The following is a 22,927-nucleotide window of genomic DNA, read 5'->3' on the forward strand; positions in this document are numbered from 1 at the left end:
AGCTTTACCAAAGTAATCTGGGTTAAATTAATTATATATAAGATAGTGTGCGTTTGTAAGAAAAAGTTGGGAGGTTTTTCCTCAAACTGAAAAGTCAGGTAGTTTACTCATTACTGTTCCTACTGTTTTTCAGACTTCTCCTCAGCTACTCGCACAACAGGCACATTCCAGAAGTCCACGAAGCTTCTCGGAACTATTTTAAACAGATGCAGATAACTGCTGTACTTAGCCACGTTTCTATAGAATACATTCATTGTTTTTAAATCCCACACAAATGTTATCAGCTTTCAGCAAGAACATTATGCATCAAATGAAACAAGGATATCTTCTAGTTGCAGCTGTATTAATGAGTTCTAATGGAAATGTTCACGAAAGAGTATCACAGTTTTCACCGCACATTAAATAATCCCACAGACTCCAGTTATTTTGAAAATTAACAAATTAGAAAATTAGCGTACTGGCAGCTTCTTAAAGGAATGCATTTTTACTTCACACTGTTTGTTCACTAAACACTCATGGTCAACCTTGTTATTAATGTGACATAGCAATACAAGGCTTTGAAAACATTTTTAAAAAAGCAATCCAAACTGCCTTCATGTTAATCAATGCTGTATTTTTCTAGGACTAAAATTCTGTGCATTATACATGATCACCAACTTTTAAATCCTGTGAAGACTCTAATATTGTAAAATTAGCAATTCCTAAATTGATCAATGAATTACTAACAGAGCATTCCCATACAGTATTTACCATCAGTCTCCTAACCAGATTTGATACCATTCATACAATGAAAACTTTATTTTTGCCTGACACGTTGTACTTATCCTCATTTCAGTTCCCAGAAAAAAAAACCCAAATCACTATTTTACTTGATTCAAGAAAAAACTCTTGCAAAGTGTTGTGGGAGAAAATATTGATACAAAGAGAAATACCAGTTGTCTGTATGGGGATAACATTTTGAATGAAAAGTCATGTTACACTCTACGCAGGGAACAATTTTAAAATCCTCTAGCAGAAATTTCTTTACAATGCACATCACATGCTAAATTCCATTTAAAATTAATGGACTCCCAGCTCATCATGAATTTCTTTTAAGTGCTGTCAGCACTTTTTACAGGGTTTCTGGTATTCTCCAGATGGAAGCAGATAAATTTAAAAATCCAAAAGGCTACTACTGTCCAAGAGTGTCACTAAACAATGCAACAAAAGTTGTAAAAATTGGACTTTATCAGACTTACCGCCAGTGCTTTAGATAACTTTGTTCTATAATTATTCAAAACAATAGCATCAATCTCCTTAAGTGGCACATATGCAAATCCATCTTTAATAAACACTCTTCTGGCTCTAAATAGATCCACAGCATCTGTTAGTCCAACCTGAGAAAGAAGAAAAACCCACGCTGTGAAACAGCAAAATAATGTATTAACAGATTTTGAGAATGTCTCCACCCTGAGCAGTCTCTCAGCCAGGCAAGTCAAGTCATTTGTCTGGGAAATGGTAAAATTTAAGACCGATTTTGTGGCAAAGACAAGGGATGGCAGAAGAGAACAAAAGACATTAATGGCAGTTTAAAGCTCCCTTTGTTCTCCCACTCCCTCCTTCTACCCTTACACTGACATGAAAAAAGAGGAACTCTCATTAGTGTCAGTTAATTTATAACTGTTAGCAATAGTATTATGTAAACTTAAAATCAGTAACTCCAAGTTTAACTGAAAGAGAATGAATACAAATCTGTGGAATTTACCAATTTCTACTTACCTTATAGAACATTTGCTCTTTTACTTTAATCATGCCGAGGCCAGGGGTTGATGCACACAACTCATTTGCCAATTCGCTTTTCAGGTCTTCGCTAATCTAAAATTAAGAGCTTGTTTTTAAACTGCTGAAATACTTTAGAATATGGCTTTTTTTTTTTTTAATTAACATGATCTAAAAGATTACTTAATCTGTAAATATATCCTCACTTTAGTTGACAAGGGAAAAAGAATTACATATTCAGCAAGTGATCACTAATAACACTAGCGGTCAATACTGTTAAATAACCTTCCTTCTGAAGCAATAGTGCAGATTTTAAAATATAATAATTTTAAACATTAACACAAGAACTATAAAACATGCTTTCTAAAAGTCAACTTCTTCAAAATAAAACTTGTGACAATCCCTGCTCACACCTAGATTTACTGCATGAACTAAAAGTATGACGACTGAATGGCAAGTAGTAAGGACTAAACCACTTTGTCAGATTTTTAACAAAAACAGAAGTTACAGCTCATTTTTAAATCCAGACTTTTAGAAAAATGACATATCATATTATATTCACAGATTTATCTCTCTTTTTTTTTTTTTTTTTGAGGAGTGAGAACTAATGGTATACTTACTGTTCTCTAAATGTTAGTGCTTTTCCAGTTCTTGGAACAGGTAAGTTAAGCAGTAATGCTCTAATTTAACAACATAAAGTACTGAAGCCAAAATTTTTAGCTTGAAAAATCATGGACAATGTTACACTTCCTAATATAATAACTTAAATACTGCATAAACATAAATATATATATAAAAAATGCATTTTGACTACTTAATAATGCATGAAATACAGCAGAGAATCCCCTTAAAATTCACACATTGTAATGATTTTACTAGTCAATAAATCATTTTGGGTGTTTATTCAACAGAAAATAATTAACAACAAAATTTGAAATAAAATTGTTCTTTAAATGATGCTTAAGCTCAGGCTTTAAAACCTGAAAAAAGTAATAAATAAAAACCACTAAATCATAAAAATCATGAATAACCCAGTCTGATAAAACAGATCGTACATACTGGTAATCCAGCAATGATACCTAACTACATGCAACAGCAGTCTTAAATATTTGCACAATATGTTCTTGATAAAGTATAACGGGAATAGCCCCTGACTGAAAGGGGTTCAATGTTAAGGAACACAGAACGCCTGCCCAAAACATAGATGGACACAGAGGTCACCAAAGATTAACACACCATGTCACTGCTCTACCTAAACTGGACGCGTGCTCCAATACCTACCGAGAGGTGACATAAGGCTGCAGTCAAGACGGCTGCTAGAGCCCAGGCAGGAGCCAAGCCAAGGCTATCGCGTGCAAGAGATACCCAGCCTCCAAACACAAGATAAAAAAGGCACTCTGTGTCCATCCTCTCCATGGAAAGGGATGTGCAAAAGCAGTTTGGTTTCTTCACCAAATGGCGGGGAATATCTAATTTGTTGACGAACGCTTCCATGTGTTTATGTGCATTTAAACAAAACTCTTTTCCTTCTTATCAGCTGAAAAACTGAGAAAATGCAACAAAACAAAACACCTTTCTTGGAAGGAAGGAGCTTCTAATTCAAACCTGAAGGAGCAGCTCAGCAAATCCCCTCTATGAAAGTGATCTGATAGATGCATATGAAATGGCCAAGGCAGCTACATCTAGAAGGCTTATAGTGACCCTGTCTGCACCTTGATGTAATCTGTAGCACCCTCTCAGGAAAACCAGCTTTAAAAATAATAATAAAGCTGCCAGCAAGGCAGAAGAATGTGACTTTGAAGACAGAGGAAATACACAGTGGCATGATACTAGCCATACCCTGAGGCAAAGGCAGCAGGAAGAGGCTCTATCAGAAGTGGATGACCCACTTCCCTCCTGTCACCAGGCAGAAGGAGAGGACTCAAGGGATAAGGGGGAGTGGTGTCAGATCCCTCCTCGGAGAGGTAAGCGAAACCTCTCACGGCCCCCCTCACCATCCCAACTGCCCTTACGTAATAGGTATGAGGCTCTGGAAATTGAGGACCAGGCGATTGAGGATGGAGGAGCTGATCCATCCAGTGAAATGCCCAGTGCTCGTCACTCACCCCCACGCCTCAGGACGTCCTCAACAAAGAAAGAAAGAAGGGTTATTGTAGTAGGTGACTCCCTTCTGAGAGGAACAGAGGGTCCTATCTGTAGACCGGACCCATCCCACAGGGAAGTCAGCTGCCTCCCTGGGGCCAGAATTAAGGACATACGGAGGAAACTCCCTTCCCTGGTCCAGTCATCAGATTACTATCCGCTACTGATATTTCAGGTAGGCAGTGACGAAGTAGGTACCAGAAGTCTGAGGGCAATGAAGAATGACTTTAGGGCCCTGGGACGGCTGGTTAAGGGATCGGGAGCACAAATAGTGTTCTCCTCTATCCCATCATTTGCAGGGGTAGACGAGGGGATAAATAGGAGGAGCCAGCAAATTAACTCCTGGCTCTGCGACTGGTGCGTCCGGCAGGACTTTGGCTTTTTTGAACATGGGCTGATCTACAGGAAACCAGGCATGCTGGCATCAGGCGGGGGAAGCCTAACCCGAAGAGGAAGAAAGAGACTGGGACAAGAATTAGCAGGGCTTATCCACAAGGCTTTAAACTAGGTTTGATGGGGGATGGGGACGAAACCAGGATCACAAAAGTGGTGCCTGGGAACAACATAGCAGTGCTCATGGGTATAAGTGATAGCAGGGTCTTGCAGCCTGCCTCAGCGATGGTGGGGGATAGTGAATTGTGTGGCAGCATAGACACAAGGAGTAGTGATAATTTGGTAGCTACAGTAGTGTCCGAGAATGACCAGGTGCAAATCAGGGCCTGTCCCCACAAGAAAGTGGCAGGACAATTAACCCAACTGAAGTGCATCTACACTAATGCACGCAGCATGGGGAATAAGCAGGACGAGCTGGAGGCCATCGTGCAGCAGGGAAACTATGATGTAGTCGCCATCACAGAAACGTGGTGGGATGACTCACATAGCTATAGTGCTGCCATGGATGCCTATAGGCTCTTCAGGAAGGATAGGCAAGCTAGGAGAGGCAGGGGTGTGGCCCTGTATGTTAAGGAGTGTTACGAATGCTTTGAACTTAATGATGGTGATAATGGGGTTGAGTGTTTATGGGTAAGAATCAGGGGCAGGGCTAACAAGGCGGATATCGTAGTAGGAGTCTGTTATAGACCGCCCAATCAGGATGAGGAGGCAGATGAAATATTCTATAAACGGCTGGGAGAAGTCTCAAGATCGCGAGCTCTTGTCCTCGTGGGGGACTTCAATTTGCCGGACATCTGCTGGGAATACAATACAGCAGGGAGGGAACAGTCTAGAAGGTTCCTGGAATGTGCTGGGGATAACTTCCTGACACAGCTGGTGAGAGAGCCAACTAGGGAAGGTGCCCTGCTGGATCTGTTGTTTGTAAATAGGGAAGGTCTTGTGGGGGATGTGAAGGTTGGAGGCTGTCTTGGGAACAGTGACCATGAAATGATAGAGTTTTCAATTCTGCGAGAAGCAAGGAGAGGGGTCAGTAGAACTGCTACCTTGGACTTCCGGAGGGCGGACTTTGGGCTTTTCAGGAGCCTGGTTGACAAAGTCCCCTGGGAGGCAGTCCTCCAGGGCAAAGGAGCCCAGGAAGCCTGGATGATTTTCAAGAAGGAAGTCTTAAAGGCGCAGGAGCAGGCTGTCCCCATGTGCCAGAAGACAAGCCGTCGGGGAAAAAGGCCGGCCTGGCTAAACAGGGAGCTAGTGTTACAACTTAGGGAAAAAAAGAGGATCTATGGCCTCTGGAAGGAAGGGCAGGCCACTCAAGAGGACTACAAAGAGGTAGTTAAGCTATGTAGGGAAAAAATCAGGAGGGCTAAAGCCCAGCTGGAGCTAAACCTGGCTTCTGTTGTCAAGGACAACAAAAAAAGCTTCTATAAATATATTAGCAATAGGAAGAGGAATAAGGATTATCTCTGTCCTCTAGTAGATGGGGCTGGCAACATAGTGACCAAGGATGAGGAAAAGGCTGAGGTACTTAATGAAGTCTTTGCCTCAGTCTTCAGCAGTAGGACCAGTTGTTCCCTGAGCACCCAGACCCCTGAACTAGAAGACAGGGATAGGGAGCAGACTGAAGCCCCTCTAATCCAAAGGGAAATGGTGAGGGACCTGCTTCAGCACCTGGAGGTGCACAAATCTATGGGGCCGGATGGGATCCACCCAAGGGTATTGAAAGAGCTGGCGGAGGTGCTCGCCAGGCCACTTGGTATCATTTATGAGCAGTCCTGGACAACCGGGGAGGTCCCAGCTGACTGGAGGTTAGCAAATGTGACACCCATCCACAAGAAGGGCCGGAAGGAGGATCCGGGGAACTACAGGCCAGTCAGTCTGACCTCGGTGCCTGGGAAGGTCATGGAGCAGATCCTCCTCAGTGCCATTACACGGCACATGCAGGAGAACGGGGTGATCAGGCCCAGTCAGCATGGGTTTGTGAAGGGCAGGTCATGCCTATCAAACCTAATATCCTTCTATGATAAGGTGACCCACTTAGTGGATGAGGGAAAAGCTGTGGATGTTATCTACTTGGATTTTTGCAAAGCTTTTGACACTGTTTCCCACAGCATTCTCCTGGAGAAACTGGCTGCTCATGGCCTGGACAGGTGCACTCTTCGCTGGGTAAAAAACTGGCTGGATGGCTGTGCCCAAAGAGTGGTGGTAAATGGAGTTAAATCCAGTTGGTGTCCAGTCACAAGTGGTGTCCCCCAGGGTTCGGTGCTGGGGCCGGTTCTCTTTAATATCTTTATCAATGATCTGGATGAAGGGATTGAATGCACCCTCAGTAAGTTCGCAGATGACACTAAACTGGGCGGGCGTGTTGATCTGCTTGAGGGTAGGTTGGCTCTGCAGAGGGATCTGGACAGGCTGGACCGATGGGCTGAGACCAATGGTATGAGGTTCAACAAGGCCAAATGCCGGGTCCTGCACTTGGGACACAACAACCCCGTGCAGCGCTACAGGATTGGGGCAGAGTGGCTTGAAAGCAGCCCGGCAGAAAAGGACCTGGGGGTGCTGGTGGACAGCCGGCTGAATATGAGCCAGCAGTGTGCCCAGGTGGCCAAGAAGGCGAACAGCATCCTAGCCTGTATCAGGAATAGTGTGGTGAGCCGGACTAGGGAAGTGATCATCCCCCTGTACTCGGCACTGGTGAGGCCCCACCTCGAGTACTGCGTTCAGTTTTGGGCCCCTCGCTACAAGAGGGACATTGAGGTGTTGGAGCGTGTCCAGAGAAGGGCTACAAAGCTGGTGAGGGGCCTGGAGGACAAACCTTATGAGGAACGACTGAGGGAGCTGGGGTTGTTTAGCCTGGAGAAGAGGAGGCTGAGGGGAGACCTTATCGCCCTCTACAACTACCTGAAAGGAGGTTGTAGAGAGATGGGGGCTGACCTCTTCTCCCTGGTGACAAGTGATAGGACGAGGGGAAACGGGTTCAAGTTACGTCAGGGGAGGTTTAGATTAGATATTAGGAGACATTTTTTCACTGAAAGGGTTATTAAACATTGGAATAGGTTGCCCAGGGAGGTGGTGGATTCACCATCTCTGGAGGTGTTTAAAAAAAGAGTAGATGGGGCACTGAGGGACATGGTTTAGAAGTGGCTCTTGTCAGGGTAGGCTAAAGGTTGGACTCGATGATCTTAAAGGTCCCTTCCAACCTCAACAATTCTATGATTCTATGATTCTATGATATTTCTGCATGTGAAAAATCCAATGCTCAAGGAAAAACAGCCTTTAAGGAAACCATTTTTCTTTAACAAAGTAGCTGTATCAGAACAATTAAATGTGTTTGTGTAAATGATACCAGAAAACACTTTCTATAAAATATTCTCACTAACAATCTTATTGTTGTTAGTCTTTTAAAGATTCACACTTTTCAAACGTGACACCCTGGAACTATATACAAATTTCACACAGTGCGATCAAAACCCTGCTTCTCCTTTCCAGATGATATATTTCTTGTTTAAATAAGTATAAGTCATCGCATCAGCCTGCAAGCTTGCCTTTCACCTAGTATAGACCAAATTTTTAATTTTAATTCCAATATTGACTTCCATTTTTCAAATGTAACAGTTTCATGCTTTCTCAGTAGATATTGCTTAAGAGAGCCCAGTTTACTATGTCATTCCAAACCCTCTGTGAAACTGTTTTCAAATAAAAATAATACAACATATTGTATAGCTATAGTGATTACAATTGTATTATTTCTTCTAGGATATCTCCATGAAAAAACATCAACGGAAACCAAGAATAGTTTGGTTTTGTTAGTGTTGGTTTTGTGGGGCTTTTTTGTTTGTTTGTTTTTTGTTTTGGTTTGTTTTTTTTACAGAAAGCCATTAAAACATTCCAGTGACTGTTTTACAGACAGGCTTGCAATACTGGGGGGAGAAGAAAAAGAAGAAAAGGCAAGGCTATTTGTTTTTTGAAAAACAATTAGCTCATTCTCATCAATAAACCCATTTTATTCAGTATTACATTTAATTTTAATGTTTTTCTTATCTTTTAATATACAAATGAAATAATTATACTGACTACAAACTTCCCCAGGTGTCTAGATCCTTCTGTATTAGTAATTTGACTATATCAATCTTGTACAGATGTAGTCATAGTGATTTTTATGTATTCTTGCATCTCGCTAGCAAACAATTTAACACTGTTGGGGTAAAAGTGATCCTGGTGAAACCTCCAGAAAAATAGGTTAGTAGGCCATGACTGAAGATTTGGGTAAGATTGTGGAGAGCGTTACTGAAAATACAATTTCATTACAACTTATATTTTTTAAACAAACACAAATATTATTGCAAAACTTTATTTAACAGCTTTATAAGTATTATTTATTTATATGAGAAATAATTTACTTCTTACAGCCTTGAGTATCTTATAGATTAGGCAAACCTTCCGCAGCCCTACAAACACTTTGCTCCTGACCTTTTCACCAAATTCACATTGCCTTCATGTTTTCAGCTAATGGAGAGAGAGGAAGAAGACACAAGGATATCCCTAACCTCTAACTAAAGCTAGGAGATGACTCCAGAACACATTTCAAAATAGAACTTGCTTCCCTAAAGACTCAAACATTAAATATAACCTTGCATTGGCATTAAGGATTTCCCCCTTTTCACATAAAATTGTGTAAAATTGCCTGAAGATGCAATGCAATGAAAATAAGCTCCTTATAGTCTAAGCTCAGACTCAAGCTTTCAGTCAGTTCATGCCTATACCTCTGTATACAGAGCGTCATGAAACACGTATCCCAATTTTTCTTGGTCCATAGAAGCTGGAAAAAGCTTTTTTTTTTTTTGCTTTTCTTTTTTTTATTTTAATAAGAACACTATAGTTTGTACATTTAATAATTTCATCTCTAAAATGGCACCCGCAAGAACACATTCCGGTAATCATTAAAAAATTAGACACAATCAAGTACAGCTTTTAGGATTCTAATCAAGATCGGAAAGATAAACAGACTACTTAACTTTGACAGCACTTAGTGAGCTTCACTAGATAAAATACTGTGATGTTCAAAAGATGAAAAAAAAAAAATCAGAATTCTTCTGAGGGTGTCATCTGGTGCTGATCTGACCCTCCGCACTGAACTGCTTCAACTCACCCCACAGGAAACAATCTACTAATCTTGCCTCGTTAGTTTGTTGCCAGTTTATTAAAAACAAAGTGCTTACCCCAAGCCAGTCTTTGCTTTGCACAAGCAAAGAACACCACCATCAGGAAAAGGGTCTTCCCTTTTCAATGACAGTGGATCACCTGTCATAGCTTGTAACAATTCAACACTTCATTGTAAGATTTTGAGACTTAGAAAAATTGAGAATTAGAAAAATTAGAAAACTCAAGACATAAAAATGGAAGGCATAAGAGGTAAGGAAGGAGGATGGATTTGGGACAAGGTACATTATTTCCAGTTTTCTTGCTTTCTACATGCAGTTTATTCATTGATTTTTAATCACAGAATTGTCCTGGAAACGCAAAGACACATAAATTTAGATTAAATATGAATAATTGAATATGTAAGGCTTGGTTAAACAAACACTGGCAGTGAGGCAGTCTAAAAACTACAAAATAAAACTGATATCCCTACTCTGGTTTAATGAGGAGATAAAGATGCATGCATACATTATACTACTCTACATGCAAACTATTTAATTTTGCTGTTCTAAGTCTCCCAGTAAGGAACAAGAACTCAATGCACAAGCCCTTTCCTTTCCCAAGACTCAGCTTCAGGTATTTACATGTACATGTCACGGGTGTCCTTAGAAAGTGAACTTTTTAAAATTCGCTTTTAGTCCCTGAGCAGTTGGTACTCAAATGGCACAAACCCCTTACTCAAAAAGAGACGGCATCAGTCTCTCAATACTAATTTGCAATTTTAAGTATGAAACAGACAAAACAATCATTTCCTCAATGAAGTGAAGAAGTCGATCTTCTCCATTGCCACACATCCCAGTACAAACTAATAAAAAAGTATTAACCTTAGATACCATTAAATTTAAGAATATAAAGTGTATTCAGCCAGTTAATGAATACTAGCTTGATTAGGAAAGGCCATCATTCCCAGCTGTCCTACCAAAAGTATGAAGAGCCCTAAATAAAACATTCCAGAGGCTTACGGATCTATTGTTCACAAATCTGATGATAACATTTCTTAAGAGGTATCAATTCCATTTTGGCCAGGCACAAATAAATTCAGATTTTATTTTCCACGGTACTACTACTTACTATTTTAGCTCAAGTTCAGGTTGCTGGCATACCTAAAAATATAAAGGGCTGCACTTAGAATTATTATGTATTCTTATCCATTGACTGAAATGTTGTTTGGACTTCTTTTTGAAGTCAGGAGCGGGCATGGAAAGGACAATTCATGTATCTTCCTCAACTATGCAGCTAATTCATAGTTACCACAATCACATAAAAACTCAGTGCCACAGGCACAGTTAACTGCATTCCTGACAAATATTTCCCTACATCCCTGAAAAGGAAAGCTGAACAAAACAATTACTACAGATTAGTCTAGAGACATCAGCACACACATACTGGAGTCGCGCATGACTGAAGAGCTAACGGAAGATCCTTACGAGAAATATGGCAACAAGTTTTCCTCCATTTACAAATCAGGATGCTAATGTCAGCCTCAATTTTACAGAAACTTGTTAACAGATGCTTCTCTAGATTCAATCACAAGATTAGCAGGGAAGAGTATTTCAGTGTTTGCAGACCATTTTATGAAGCTTACGTCCAAAACAGTAGCTAGTAAATTAAACTTGCGGTATAATTACATCCTGCACAAACTATCCTATCAGCTTTTATGCTGCTCTACTAACAATATAAACATTTCCAAAGTTACTGCACTCACTGATATGTGAAGAATAAATTCATTTTGGAAACATTCTTAACTTCAACCACTACAAAAGAACTTAACACCTTGATTATCCAAAGAATTTCTTTTCCTCTTGAATAACAGATGGATATAGTTTTTTAAAATACGCTATTGATTTCCCGATTTTCTCTTCCCTTATGCCCCAAAATAATGCCTAAAATATCTATAGAAAAAGAGAGGACACTCAATGACATCATTCTCCTTCTCTATAAATTTTCTTGTCTCTATGTTTCTTCCAGTAACCTAAAATCACCGAGTGCTAAGAACTAAGGATCAGGTTAGGACTTTTTTTTTTTCATCATTTTTTTCTTTCATCATTTCCAAGCCATTAGATAAATGGCAGTCAAGCGTGATCTGGTCAACTACTGAGTGCTAGAGCACATTATCATAAGCTGAAGAACATGGTGTAGAAGGTAACTATTCTCCACTGCGTTTCTGGTACAGCTGCTATTACACATTACTTCAGAAATCAAGGGTTAGAGAAGAACATTTGCCTCGGGATTCAAACTGTATTCCAAACGTTGTCAGGTTGTTTTCAGCTAGATTAGGAGGAACAACGTTTTTATTCATCATCCCATTTTTATTGCAGCCTTTTTTGCAGTTTTAATTTCAAAGCAGGTAATTTTTTTCAAAGCAGGAAGAGAACATACTTAAAACCAGAAAGACTGTGTGTAGTACACAGTACAGAAAGATTCAACCACACATTGGACTCTAAAGGTAATATTCAGCTCAAGTGATGACCCACACAAAGCTATTTAGTAAGAAGCACGGTGCTCTAGTGCACTAAAGGGGGCATAAGTAACTGCTCAGTTTGTGTTTTGGTTTGACTTTAGCTTCACAAGTTGGTTTTAAGCAATAAAAGCTAGCTTCCAAGGGTCCATTTAGATTTCTGCGGATAACCAGCATCTGTTTCTAATCAAACTGAGATGATTACCAAATTAAAACTTTTAATTAGCATTTTGCATCATTTACAAACTGTTGTTCATTATGTTTATGAAGGTGAAAAAGGACATCCCCAGTAGCTATATATTCTTCAATCACTTTTATTACTGAATTCCACAATTTTATAGAACATCACCAACACCATATGTGCAAATAAATATATGCAACTAGAATTACTGCAACAAAATGCTAGTTTTCTCCATGACTAATAACAAAGTCAAGCTTATAGTTCAAGGATCCATTAGAGAAGGGTAAATAAAGACCCCTCCTCATCCATCCTGCCAGTACACAAAGAAATGGCAAGTGCATATTCTCCCCTCCTTCCAGACAACAATTCTCCCTCTTAGATTTATGGGATGTGTTTATATTCTCCTGTGAATGAAGATTTAAGAAGTCTGTAAGAGAATACTACAATCCACTTTAAGCCTAAATGTTTTAATCAAACCTCACCCCATCTATCCATCCCCCAATATTAGCTCACTAGAATACTCAGGTTGCTTTGCAAACAACCCAATTATTTTGGGTCACAGCCAGTTAGTAAGACTGCTTTGCAAGAGACATCACTTTGCAAACAGGCCTGCCAGTTGGCCTATCAAATCCTCAGGCTGCAGTACAATGGTCTAAAGAGTACTATGTACTGGTTTAACTGGATTCCCACGCTGCTAATACTTCTGAGGAAAGAGGTCTCCCTACGATTTTCTTCCTCTAATATGTAACTGCAATCAACTACAAGAGGTAGCCATAAACTTATATCTAAGTGGGGAGGAGGGTATTTATTTGGAACAAAAAAAACATTTCTTAAAAGATGAATAGTCAATTCTGCGACAAAGCCGCCACTTGGTTTCACTTAAATCTATCTTACAAAACTTGAATGATTAAACTGAGAAATCTATTGCTTCCTTTGAAATTAAGTATTTTAGGATGAGAGTAACCTGTTACATTTTTTTGAAGCCATAAACCTAATCAGAAGAATATTTTTGGTTTATACACCCCGTACCAAAATGGATAATTACAGTCACAGCCTTTTAGTGGGTAGACTCGGTATCGAGTATTTTCTTTCACCTATACCTGTCCTTACTAAAGACACAAACTAGTCCCATTCTCATTAATCCAAATCTGACTTTAGGATCTTCCGTACCCAATAAAGGCTGTCCTAAAACATTTTTTTCGAGAAGATAAACTACAAGTATTTATACAACTGCCCCACTACTGAGATAAATATTTTTGAAGCAAGCATGATAGTGGTATCAGAAAGTCTCTCCTAGGAGTGCTCTGATCATAAAAATGGAAATTAAAGAAAGTTTAATTTCTACTGCTTAAAGCTGCTAAAAAAGCACTTCAGCCGCAATATCAAAGAGCTACTGTGGAAAAAAAAATAACTAATACTAATGCATTTTGCTCTTTCCTTTTATTTTACAGTTCTTATTCTTTACTCTCAAATGCTGGCAGATGCACTACAGAGCATTAGCTCCCCCAGCTGACTATTCCCATCTGCTGTTCCTTCTCCATTACTATGGTACAAAACATTTCATTAAAACAATGTTCTTTATAACAGCATTAAAAAAAATTAAGATGGTTAATTTTGCAACACCTGGCAGTTACCCAAAAACAAGGCATCTAACCTAGAAGTTGTTAAAAAAAAACCACACCATTATTTTTTTTTAAATTTCAAGAAGCTTTTCAGAGGTGAAGAAGTTCTAGGATATTTTTAAAAGGATCTTTTATGCTCTGTGGAGAGGAAATAGCAACACAGAAAGATGTATTCAAGAAGAAATATACTACACTTTGAAGTTTTTTTTTCTTCTGCACACTGCAGAAAGATAGCACAGAAGCATTGCAGAGGATCTAAATTCAATTATACATCATCCTTATACCACTGATAAAGACATGATAATAACTATTAATTTTAATTTCTTGCAGAAGCAACAAAGAGGAAATATGTCATGTCTATTTCAAGGAACAAACTATCTTAAGATAAGATGAAGGAAGGGTCACAGGAAATCAGAAAGACAAGATGATGACCAAACATCACTGAAAAATAAATTTAGGGTAAAACTTTACATTTTGTTCCCCTCCACATTCAGCATATCAAGTTAAGTTCCTGGAAAGGGACTGCAACAAATCAAAGCATCTGATAGCACTTAGGAAAAAACACAGGAGACGAGTAACAGCCCACGTGGATGTGTCAAAAACCAAATTGTGTTAAGCCAGTCCCACTGCCTTTGTAACAGCGTTACAGACTTCAGGGATAAGGAAAAAAGCAGGTGTCATATTGTGCCAACAGCCCTTAAAGTCACTTTCATAAGACACTTTCACGAGCAAGTGTCCAAACAGTCCCACTGAATCTCCTATAACTTGGGTGCAAAACCAACTGGAAAAGCCACACATGGAAGAATTTAACTCAAAAACAGAGGACGTATTAAATCAAGTTCCACAATTATTTAATTTTAAACTAAAATTCAATATTTTCGTTACTAATCTGCATATTAAAATAGGAGCAGATTACATTTTAAAATCCCATGAGGCTGGGGACACTGGAAGGGCTCTAGAGAATGGGATCAGAGAAGACAATCTGGTCTAAAACTGACAGCTGTATTTTAGCAGAGACAGTTCAAGTTTCTACCTCTGAGCCAGTTCTGTACAAATAGAGGAAGAGCTGACTAACCAGGCGCGCCGAGAAAAGGAGTTATGCGACCTCCCCATCTCCAGCTTGGGAGTCTCTATATCATTCTACTGAGAGGGGAGAAAAATGCAAAGAATACATGAATTTAATCTCCATGTCATCTTAGAATTGGTAATGATTCATCTGGAATATTCTGACCAGCTGACACTGCACTTAAAAAAAGATGTTGCCCCACTAAAAAATGGCAAATGACACCCACAGAAGTGACAATTATGAACAGATTATGAACAGCTTAAGTGCATTATGAGTTTCACTGAAGCGGACTATGGCATGAAAGAATCTCCCAGAATTTAAGAGCAAAATTAGGCATTGGTTCTGCTGAGATTTGTACACAGGAAGCAGGAATGCAAGATGCTGAGATGGATAAATTACAGAGGGTTACTTTGTGATTGGAGAAGGAGGACTACACTGATTTGAGGAGAGAATAACAAAATGAGTATGGCAGACCTATTCCAGGAATTAGAAGTTAAAGGTCCCAGAATACGCGGCAGTTGTCTGAAAATGAATTAGAAAAGTGGCAGTTCCTATATGAAAAGTTCTATGAAAAGGCAATGAAGAGGAAAGTTCTGTTCATTGTCATTTCAGGGGACAGACGGATTGAGAAACAGCTGAGGAAAAAGCCAAACTCATGGAAAGAAAATATGTTAATAAGAAAGTGTTAATAATTACCGAAATTAACATGTAAGTTAAATTCACAAGGAATGAAAAGAAAAATAATTTAGACTTCTGCTAGTAGAGTTTCCTTTTAAGGAAACATCGCTCCAAATACTAATTTACAGTAACTGGCACATTAGTTGCCAATCCAGGGGACTTCACTTCTAACTATTGAGAAAAGCTAAGATAGCAGTATGACAAGGTAACTTTTGACCCAATTTCTCCTTTAATGCTATAAAGCATGAGTTGGCATATATTAGAAGAGGAAAAAAAAGTGTAAATAAAACTCTAAACAGAATACTCTCATCACTTTTCCAAAATATCTTAAAACTGCTGAAAGAAACAGAATATATTAGAGATGCCTATTTATATTTCAGAAGCACACAAAAATCCAGCCTAAGATCTAAGAGTTACGGTGCAGTATGACATACGCAGACATAGCCTTGAAGGGCAAGAAAAAGATAAGCAGCATACAGAGTGAAGGAAAGAATAAATTTACACAATTTTTATGGCTTCAGGTTGTCACCAGCATCATGATTAATTACTTCACCAGTGTTAGGTCCTGTAAGGCCAAATGTGTGAACAATAAGCTCAATACCTTAATTCAAGAAGTTCCAGGAACACCAGTGTCCCAAGTATCTTGCACTTTTCCTCAAAGTTACAGACGCGTTGAAAGCTTTTCAATAATAACTTGTGGCAGTTGCCATAAATATTCTGATACTGTCAAAAAGGCTATCAGAACATCAAATCGCTAAACTAGGATTTATCTCGCACTACGAAGGTCTAAAATCACTATTATAACTAAAAAGTGTAAGTACAGTCATTTCTCAAGGGCTTCTGATATGGGCATGCATAACCAGGGACAAGAAAAAAGGGAAAAGGACAAGTGAAAAGGTTGCGGTAGGAACAGGGGGAGGAAGGAGGAGGTGCATATGTAGCAGGACATGTGGAAAACCACACAGATGACCAATTCTCACGGATAAAGTTATGTGACAAAATGGGGCTTGGGCATAATGTCAACTGACTGCAAACAGGTCTTGTATCACCATCTAGCAGAAATAAAATCAGGCACTCCTAACTTAAACAAAGGAAAACATGCCCACAGCTGGTGGCAAGAAAGAAAAACAACTTTCTAGTTAAAGCCCAAGTGTCACTTACCTGTAAAACCATTTACTTAATATATTTCCTTCATATACTGAAGAACTCACTTTGAGATTAAAATATTTTCTTCAATTACTATAATATTTAAAATATTCATTATACTTCCCTTTAAATATCTTAAAAAATCGATATTAGAGGCTTTTACTGCCAGAGACTGTCAGTCATTATTGCTGTAATTACTCATTTATAGTAAGATTTTAATGCTTTAATCTCCTAAATTAATGTAAATCTCAACTACACACCTGTGTTTGCATATTCTCTCTGATGGGCTCTGTCACCCTAAATGTCAGCATTTACTTCTCTTGAGTGCTGCTTAAGGATTTCCTGTGCTCCCTATGTGACTGACTTTGCATATAGACTATTTAATGTGCCTTAAGAGCTGAAAATTACATGACGTACATAAAAAGCTTCAGTATTTATCTGGATGATGACAGCACTGTCCCTCAGAAGCCTTTTTTTTTTTTTTAGAAAGTACATAAAGTATAGAATAGACTGTAAACATTCTGAAATACCTTCAGAACCATTATATGATTCTCCTGTTACTGTGATAGAAAAACATTCAACGTATCAGGGGGAAATACTCCTAAAGTATAGATTAAAAATAAGCAAGCTCTAGAAACAGGGAACAAATTAGTAAATATTTCTTGTTCACAAAAAAAAAACCCAAACCAAAACCAAAAGCAATTATACAGCAGAATCTTCTTTTCATATTGAATGCCCCATATTAAAGTGTCAAGAAAGGCAATGTAGCACTTCTCTCCTTTCAGGACAAGGAAATATCAAAAGCAGGAAACTCTCACATTTGAACATACTCAAAGGCTGACAAACCACATAATGCTAAAATAATTTAAACTTATACAATCAATGAAAAGGGAGTGAGTCATGGATCCGTGTGTGGTGGGTTTGGTTTTTTAAATAAAAAAAGTAACCTTAGTTTTGAGGCAAGACTATTAACCAGTCTTCCAATGTCTTCCCTCTTAGGCAGTTCCCCAAAATTTGGTGGATACCTGACAGCAAGCCATCAATGAAGTATTACATAAAAGGTTGAGACAGGCAAGATTACAGACTGAGGTCCAGAAATTAAAGTGTCAAGTAAGATAAAAATAAGCTTTACTGAACAAGAGAACTGCAGAATTACTGAATAGAAAGTTTCGCAAATGTTAAGTCCAACGCTATGAGCTGAACTACTACGTCCTTTTTGCAAGATGCAGAATTTTAACTAACATGAAGCAAATGCTATTCAAATTGCCATTTTCCCAGGGAACAGGTAACATCAAGAGAAATACCTCACAACTGGCAACCAATTAGATGACACTGCTGTAAGCAAACTACATTTTAAATGAGATAGTAAATGCCTATAATAACATTTTATCAAAATATTATTGTTATTGTGAAAGTGACACGTAACAAGTTCCGCTCCCAGGCCAAGCCTAACCACCCTCAGGAAAACATGGAAGGGGCTTCTGCCAATTAATACATCATTGACTGAGTGAGTGTCCGTGTATATAACTATTTAGCTACTGTCAAAGGTAAAGTCCAAAAGTTAAATTTCTTCGGTGTCTTCCTATTTACCAGAAAGGAGTCTATATTGTAAACATCACCTTTGACAATATGGTTCAACTACAGCTTAGGAAACACGGGGTGAATTCTGAATTGTTTAAGTTCTCAATACAATAATTTTGAGGGGGAAGCTATTAATGAAAGGTTTATAAGTGATTTTATTAAGACAGAAGTCATCTTCAAAATTGATTGGTTTAACTTTTAAAAGGATACCAAAAAGAAGTGATACATCTAAAAAAAGTTTAAAATTGTCTGAAGAGCACAAACCTTAAATCACTTATTTTCTAATGCAATACCAACTGCTTTAAAGCTGCTTAGTTTATAGCTGTTGGCATTGCATTAGAAAATAAATGATGGAAATGACCCAGACACTATAAAGTACACCAGCCTGTATTATTTTTGTACTATTTGCAAGCAAAACAGCACTTCATCAAAATGCTTTCTTTTGCCAAAAAAAAAAAAATTAAGAGCCCAACACTCATTACAGTACACGGAATACTTTAACCAAAACAAATAAAGAAAATAGTTTCACTCCTGACCCAAACCACAGCCAAAAATCAAAAGCTGAAACAATTTATTGTCAGAGATGTCGAATACATCAGAAGTTGAGACCACTGAGTTTTTCAAACCAAGAAGTAACAAGAGTAAAATTCCAAATCATCCTCAGCAGTCTCTACTCTTGGGCAGAACCAGTGACCTGACAACCTCTTCTTATCCAACCTAACATATCCATGCTTAAAGAAAAGGAAAACACCACTGCCATTTACGTAACTTTTTTCACCTCTACCATTTACGTAACTTTTTTCATCTCTACCATTTACAAGTAACTGGAAGAATATCAGTTGTCAACGGCTCTAGTGGGGTCTCAATCTCAAAAACAGTTGAACATCTATATCAGAGTTTAAAATAATTTAAAGCTTCAAATAAGTGTAAATAATTAAAAATTTACAGAAGTTGCTGCATTAAAAAAAAAAGTAAAAATGAGGTCCATCATTCCCACCCCACCCCTGTTATTCCTGCTTTCCTTCTACCCTCTACGTTGCTTGACATTTTATTCAATACCCCATGCTCTGCCTCTTCCATACACTGCCATAAATTGGTAGGATAATATAAACACTAATAATTCAGAGCAGTGTAAAATTTTGAGCACTGGACCAGTGTTCCAGCAGGCTGAGCAGCACCAGTCCAGGCATCTTGAACACAGACTGGCCAAAGCTATTTCCTACAAGTGATTAAAATGCGATCTACCCGTTAGTAGTTCCAAAAAGCGTCTCAAATATAAACTCAAAGCAAAATTTCCATTTTTTTCAGAAAGCCCAGGTTCCAGAGGCTTCTCACAGAAATACTAAAGATGGACTAACTCAAAGCAGTGACAGCTTTGTAAAAACATTTCAGGGAAGAACTTACTTAAGCTTCAAATTTGCATAATTTATACTAAGTGTGGCAAAGCCTATTTTCACAAACATTGTAAGAATTTTGAACGATCATAATCCTATGCATGTGCAAACACAAATTCATTATACTGACGTCCTGATCTTTAATCTGAATACTTTGACCAGTTTATAGCTTCACTTTAACAAGTAAAGGGCATCTTTATAATTAGGTAGAGCTCCCCAGAGCAAATATTTACTTATTTTAAGAAACCCTTTCCCATGTATTTTGCTCCATTAGGAATATAAACATCAGTCACAGGACACAAGAAATCCTAGTATAAAAGTGAAAACATTCATTTTCATTACATTTCATGTCCATTTTTATTTTCAGAAAGGTCTTGTTCTTTGATAAAAATTATCTTTAATCATGAGATCAGAACTACTATCACTTCAAATTCTTCGCAGCTGACTTGTATAAAACATTCAAAGTCTGATATTTTTTTCTTCTAGTTGTTAACAACTTCATTCTTTCTAAAAAGTTGCTAACTAAGATCTTTGGTGCTACATTCTTCTTAAGCTGCTTAAATATTATCCCTGAGGGGGACTGACGACTTCTTGATTCTGCAAAGCAGCAATTCTCAATCTGTAATTCATAAAACCTCAGAAATTACAGTGCAAAACCTCTACAAAAATTATAAGAATACACATCTGACTTTCCCATCCATTTAAGTAAACATGAAAAGGAGAGAAGTGACAGTTACTGAATTCTCAGTGTTTAGTTTCACTTTGTTGTTGCTGTAAATGAAGATAACTGTAACAACACTGTTAAAGATGATCCACTTATTCCTCCTCTCCAAAAAAAGTTGACCGGTTCTTTTGTAAATACCGAGAATCGCCTCTTACAGTAGTTCTTAAAATTGTTAACTGGAGACACAGCTATGCCACACTACACCAAGGCCTGCACTTCAGCAGCTCTGGCCTGTCTCAGATTGCAGTTTGGAGATGCAGAACCATTATCTAGAAAATGCAAGGCACCTGTCTTCTCCTTAAAGAAGTCTAGCTAACTTTTTTAGGATACCTTAAACAATTAAAATCCAATAGGAGAATACCAATCAGTTTACCAATACAGAAACTGGACTGCTATATCAGAACTTATTTCCTTTTCCTGAAGACCATTCCCTTTTCTAACAGGCAGACACAAAGTTTGATTTCCATCTTGTTTTATGCACAGTAAGGCATGAAAACACTGTAATTTCTAACTGAGAAGCGTGAATAGCACAGTTCATCTTCATTTCCCTTTTAAAGTCTTTTACAAATCCAACAGTGAGAAAAAAATACTGCTTTTACAGTGGCCTTATTTTTAGTGGCCCCTACATAGCACAATAGAGTTTAGACCTAGTTCAAATACACATGGAATTCCTTAGTAACATTCAAATATTTTTCACAACAGTGCGAGGAGGGATCAGTTTTGCATAAATTTCCACCAGAAGTGGAAGGGGGAAAAACAGAAGCAGGGAAGCAGATTTTCAATGAAATGATACTTTGTTGCCTCAATAGGCGTAAGAAAGTAATTCCTTCTTAAGCATTTTAACATTGAAGGTACATTCCGTGGCACAGACCCAAGCCATACTCCTAGCTTTTTCCAGCGACCTGCAAACATTAATTTATTCTCACAAGCCTGAATGCTGAAACTGTGACAGGGCAATACGAGACTGGGGAACAGGCAGCAGAAATACATCTCCACACAAACACATCATTCCCTGAAAGGTCTGCTGAACCAAAGAATAACGTTTCCAATAGTCTCTCAAAGACCCATGGAAGTCCATGTGTTACTGTTGAGCTAGACAAATTCATTCTCAACACTGCACAAGTCATCTTTAATCATCAACAGGCAGTGGTGCCAGACCTTTCAATCCAGCAACATAAAATGCATGTCAGTCACATGTTTTAGAATATTTAAGCTCTTCTAATTAAGCACTATTTTAAGAGAAAGGTTTTTTCAGTAGAGTGATGATCACACATGAATTTTTATTCATTAAGGTTACTCAAGAGAGCTACAGGCAAAGCTGGAGCTTTCTAACAAAATAGTTCATAGCTGCAATGCAAAATTTTACTGAAATCATTAAAGCAGGAACTGCAATAGATGTTTTCCTTCAATCCACTCAGACAAACAAAGCAGTAGGTAACAGCAGGAACTCTTTTGTAATATCCCTAAAGCATCTCAAAAGCAACAGTTGTTTGTCTGTACAGATTTGGTATCTTTAAGGTTTTTCAAAAGTTGATAAAGAATTAGAATGACATTGTTTGTTAACTCGCTTTTGTAATTACACATTTTCGAGTTAAGTGTTGGTTGACTGAAGCAGACTGAATTTCTCTTGTTGCTGCACAAAATTACATCATTTAGTCCTCATTTCTGTGGCACAACTATTCTCCAAGTCCAGAAGTTCTGTGTGGTTGTTTTTTAAAGCCAAAGTGCACTTTTTATTTTTTTAAATAGAAGTACTAAAACTAGCTTAATGAGAATTTTAAAAACATCAGGCATGTGCCATGTAACACAAATTCAGAAAGTAACATACTTACAGCTTCAAAAGATAAGTTAACATGTTCCAGAAATTTCTGCCTTAAACCGTCAGTCAGTTCATTGAAGCGATAGCGTAAGAGATCCATTTCTTGTTGAAGAAACCAACGCCTGAGCTCCTCACTGCAAAGAAAGAATAATTAAAAAAAAAAAACCTACGTTTTCTGGTTATGCATTTCCTCTTTCTTTATAAACTAGATGTCAAACCTAGTGAACACAGCATTAAATGTAGTGCTGACTTTGGCATGGGACCCACAAACTGAGGAGCTTGGAAGGTAAGGAGCACTCAACCAAGACTTCTGAAGAGACAGTACACAAAGAAGCATGACTACGGATGTTTTGGAAGAACAGACAGTCGATCTCAACACTGATAATTGCTCTGTAGGTATGAAAGTGATTAGTCTCTCTTAAATGGTACTCATCAGTCCTTACTGAGTTTAGATAATAACCAACTGCAGATAATGTTCTCCTTTGGTACTTAGGGACAGGTTTTTTTTTCCTTCAACATGGCACAATATTTCTTCGTTGAACAATTAATGTCACAAATAATCTGATGAGGCAAATACATTATGAAGCCTACTTCTTTTAATTCTCACTTTTGGGGTACCCTCCAGCTAGAAGGAACATGCACGTATCTCGGATACTACAACAACAGTGCTCTATGATAGGCACAAAATACCCTGGAAGCAAGCAAAAGGAAAATATATGACAATGAGCTTGGGTGAGGAACACAAATAGAACACCTAACACTTGACAAAAGA

General features: G+C 38.2%; 1 protein-coding gene across 8 annotated transcripts in view; it reads right to left on the reverse strand.

Annotated features, from left to right (window-relative positions):
* The window catches only part of PRIM2 (DNA primase subunit 2), a 132,024-nt gene that overhangs the window by 92,510 nt on the left and 16,587 nt on the right, over window positions 1–22,927 (reverse strand). For all 8 annotated transcript variants that reach the window (XM_074581526.1, XM_074581533.1, XM_074581534.1 and 5 more), the window contains 3 exons: window positions 22,169–22,289; window positions 1,759–1,854; window positions 1,239–1,376 (listed from right to left, as the gene is read on the reverse strand). In XM_074581526.1, coding sequence (XP_074437627.1) covers window positions 1,239–1,376; window positions 1,759–1,854; window positions 22,169–22,289 — 355 coding nt within the window. The remainder of the gene's footprint in view (window positions 1–1,238; window positions 1,377–1,758; window positions 1,855–22,168; window positions 22,290–22,927) is intronic.

This window comes from Larus michahellis, chromosome 3 (assembly GCF_964199755.1).
Source record: "Larus michahellis chromosome 3, bLarMic1.1, whole genome shotgun sequence".
Classification (NCBI taxonomy): Eukaryota; Metazoa; Chordata; class Aves; order Charadriiformes; family Laridae; genus Larus; species Larus michahellis.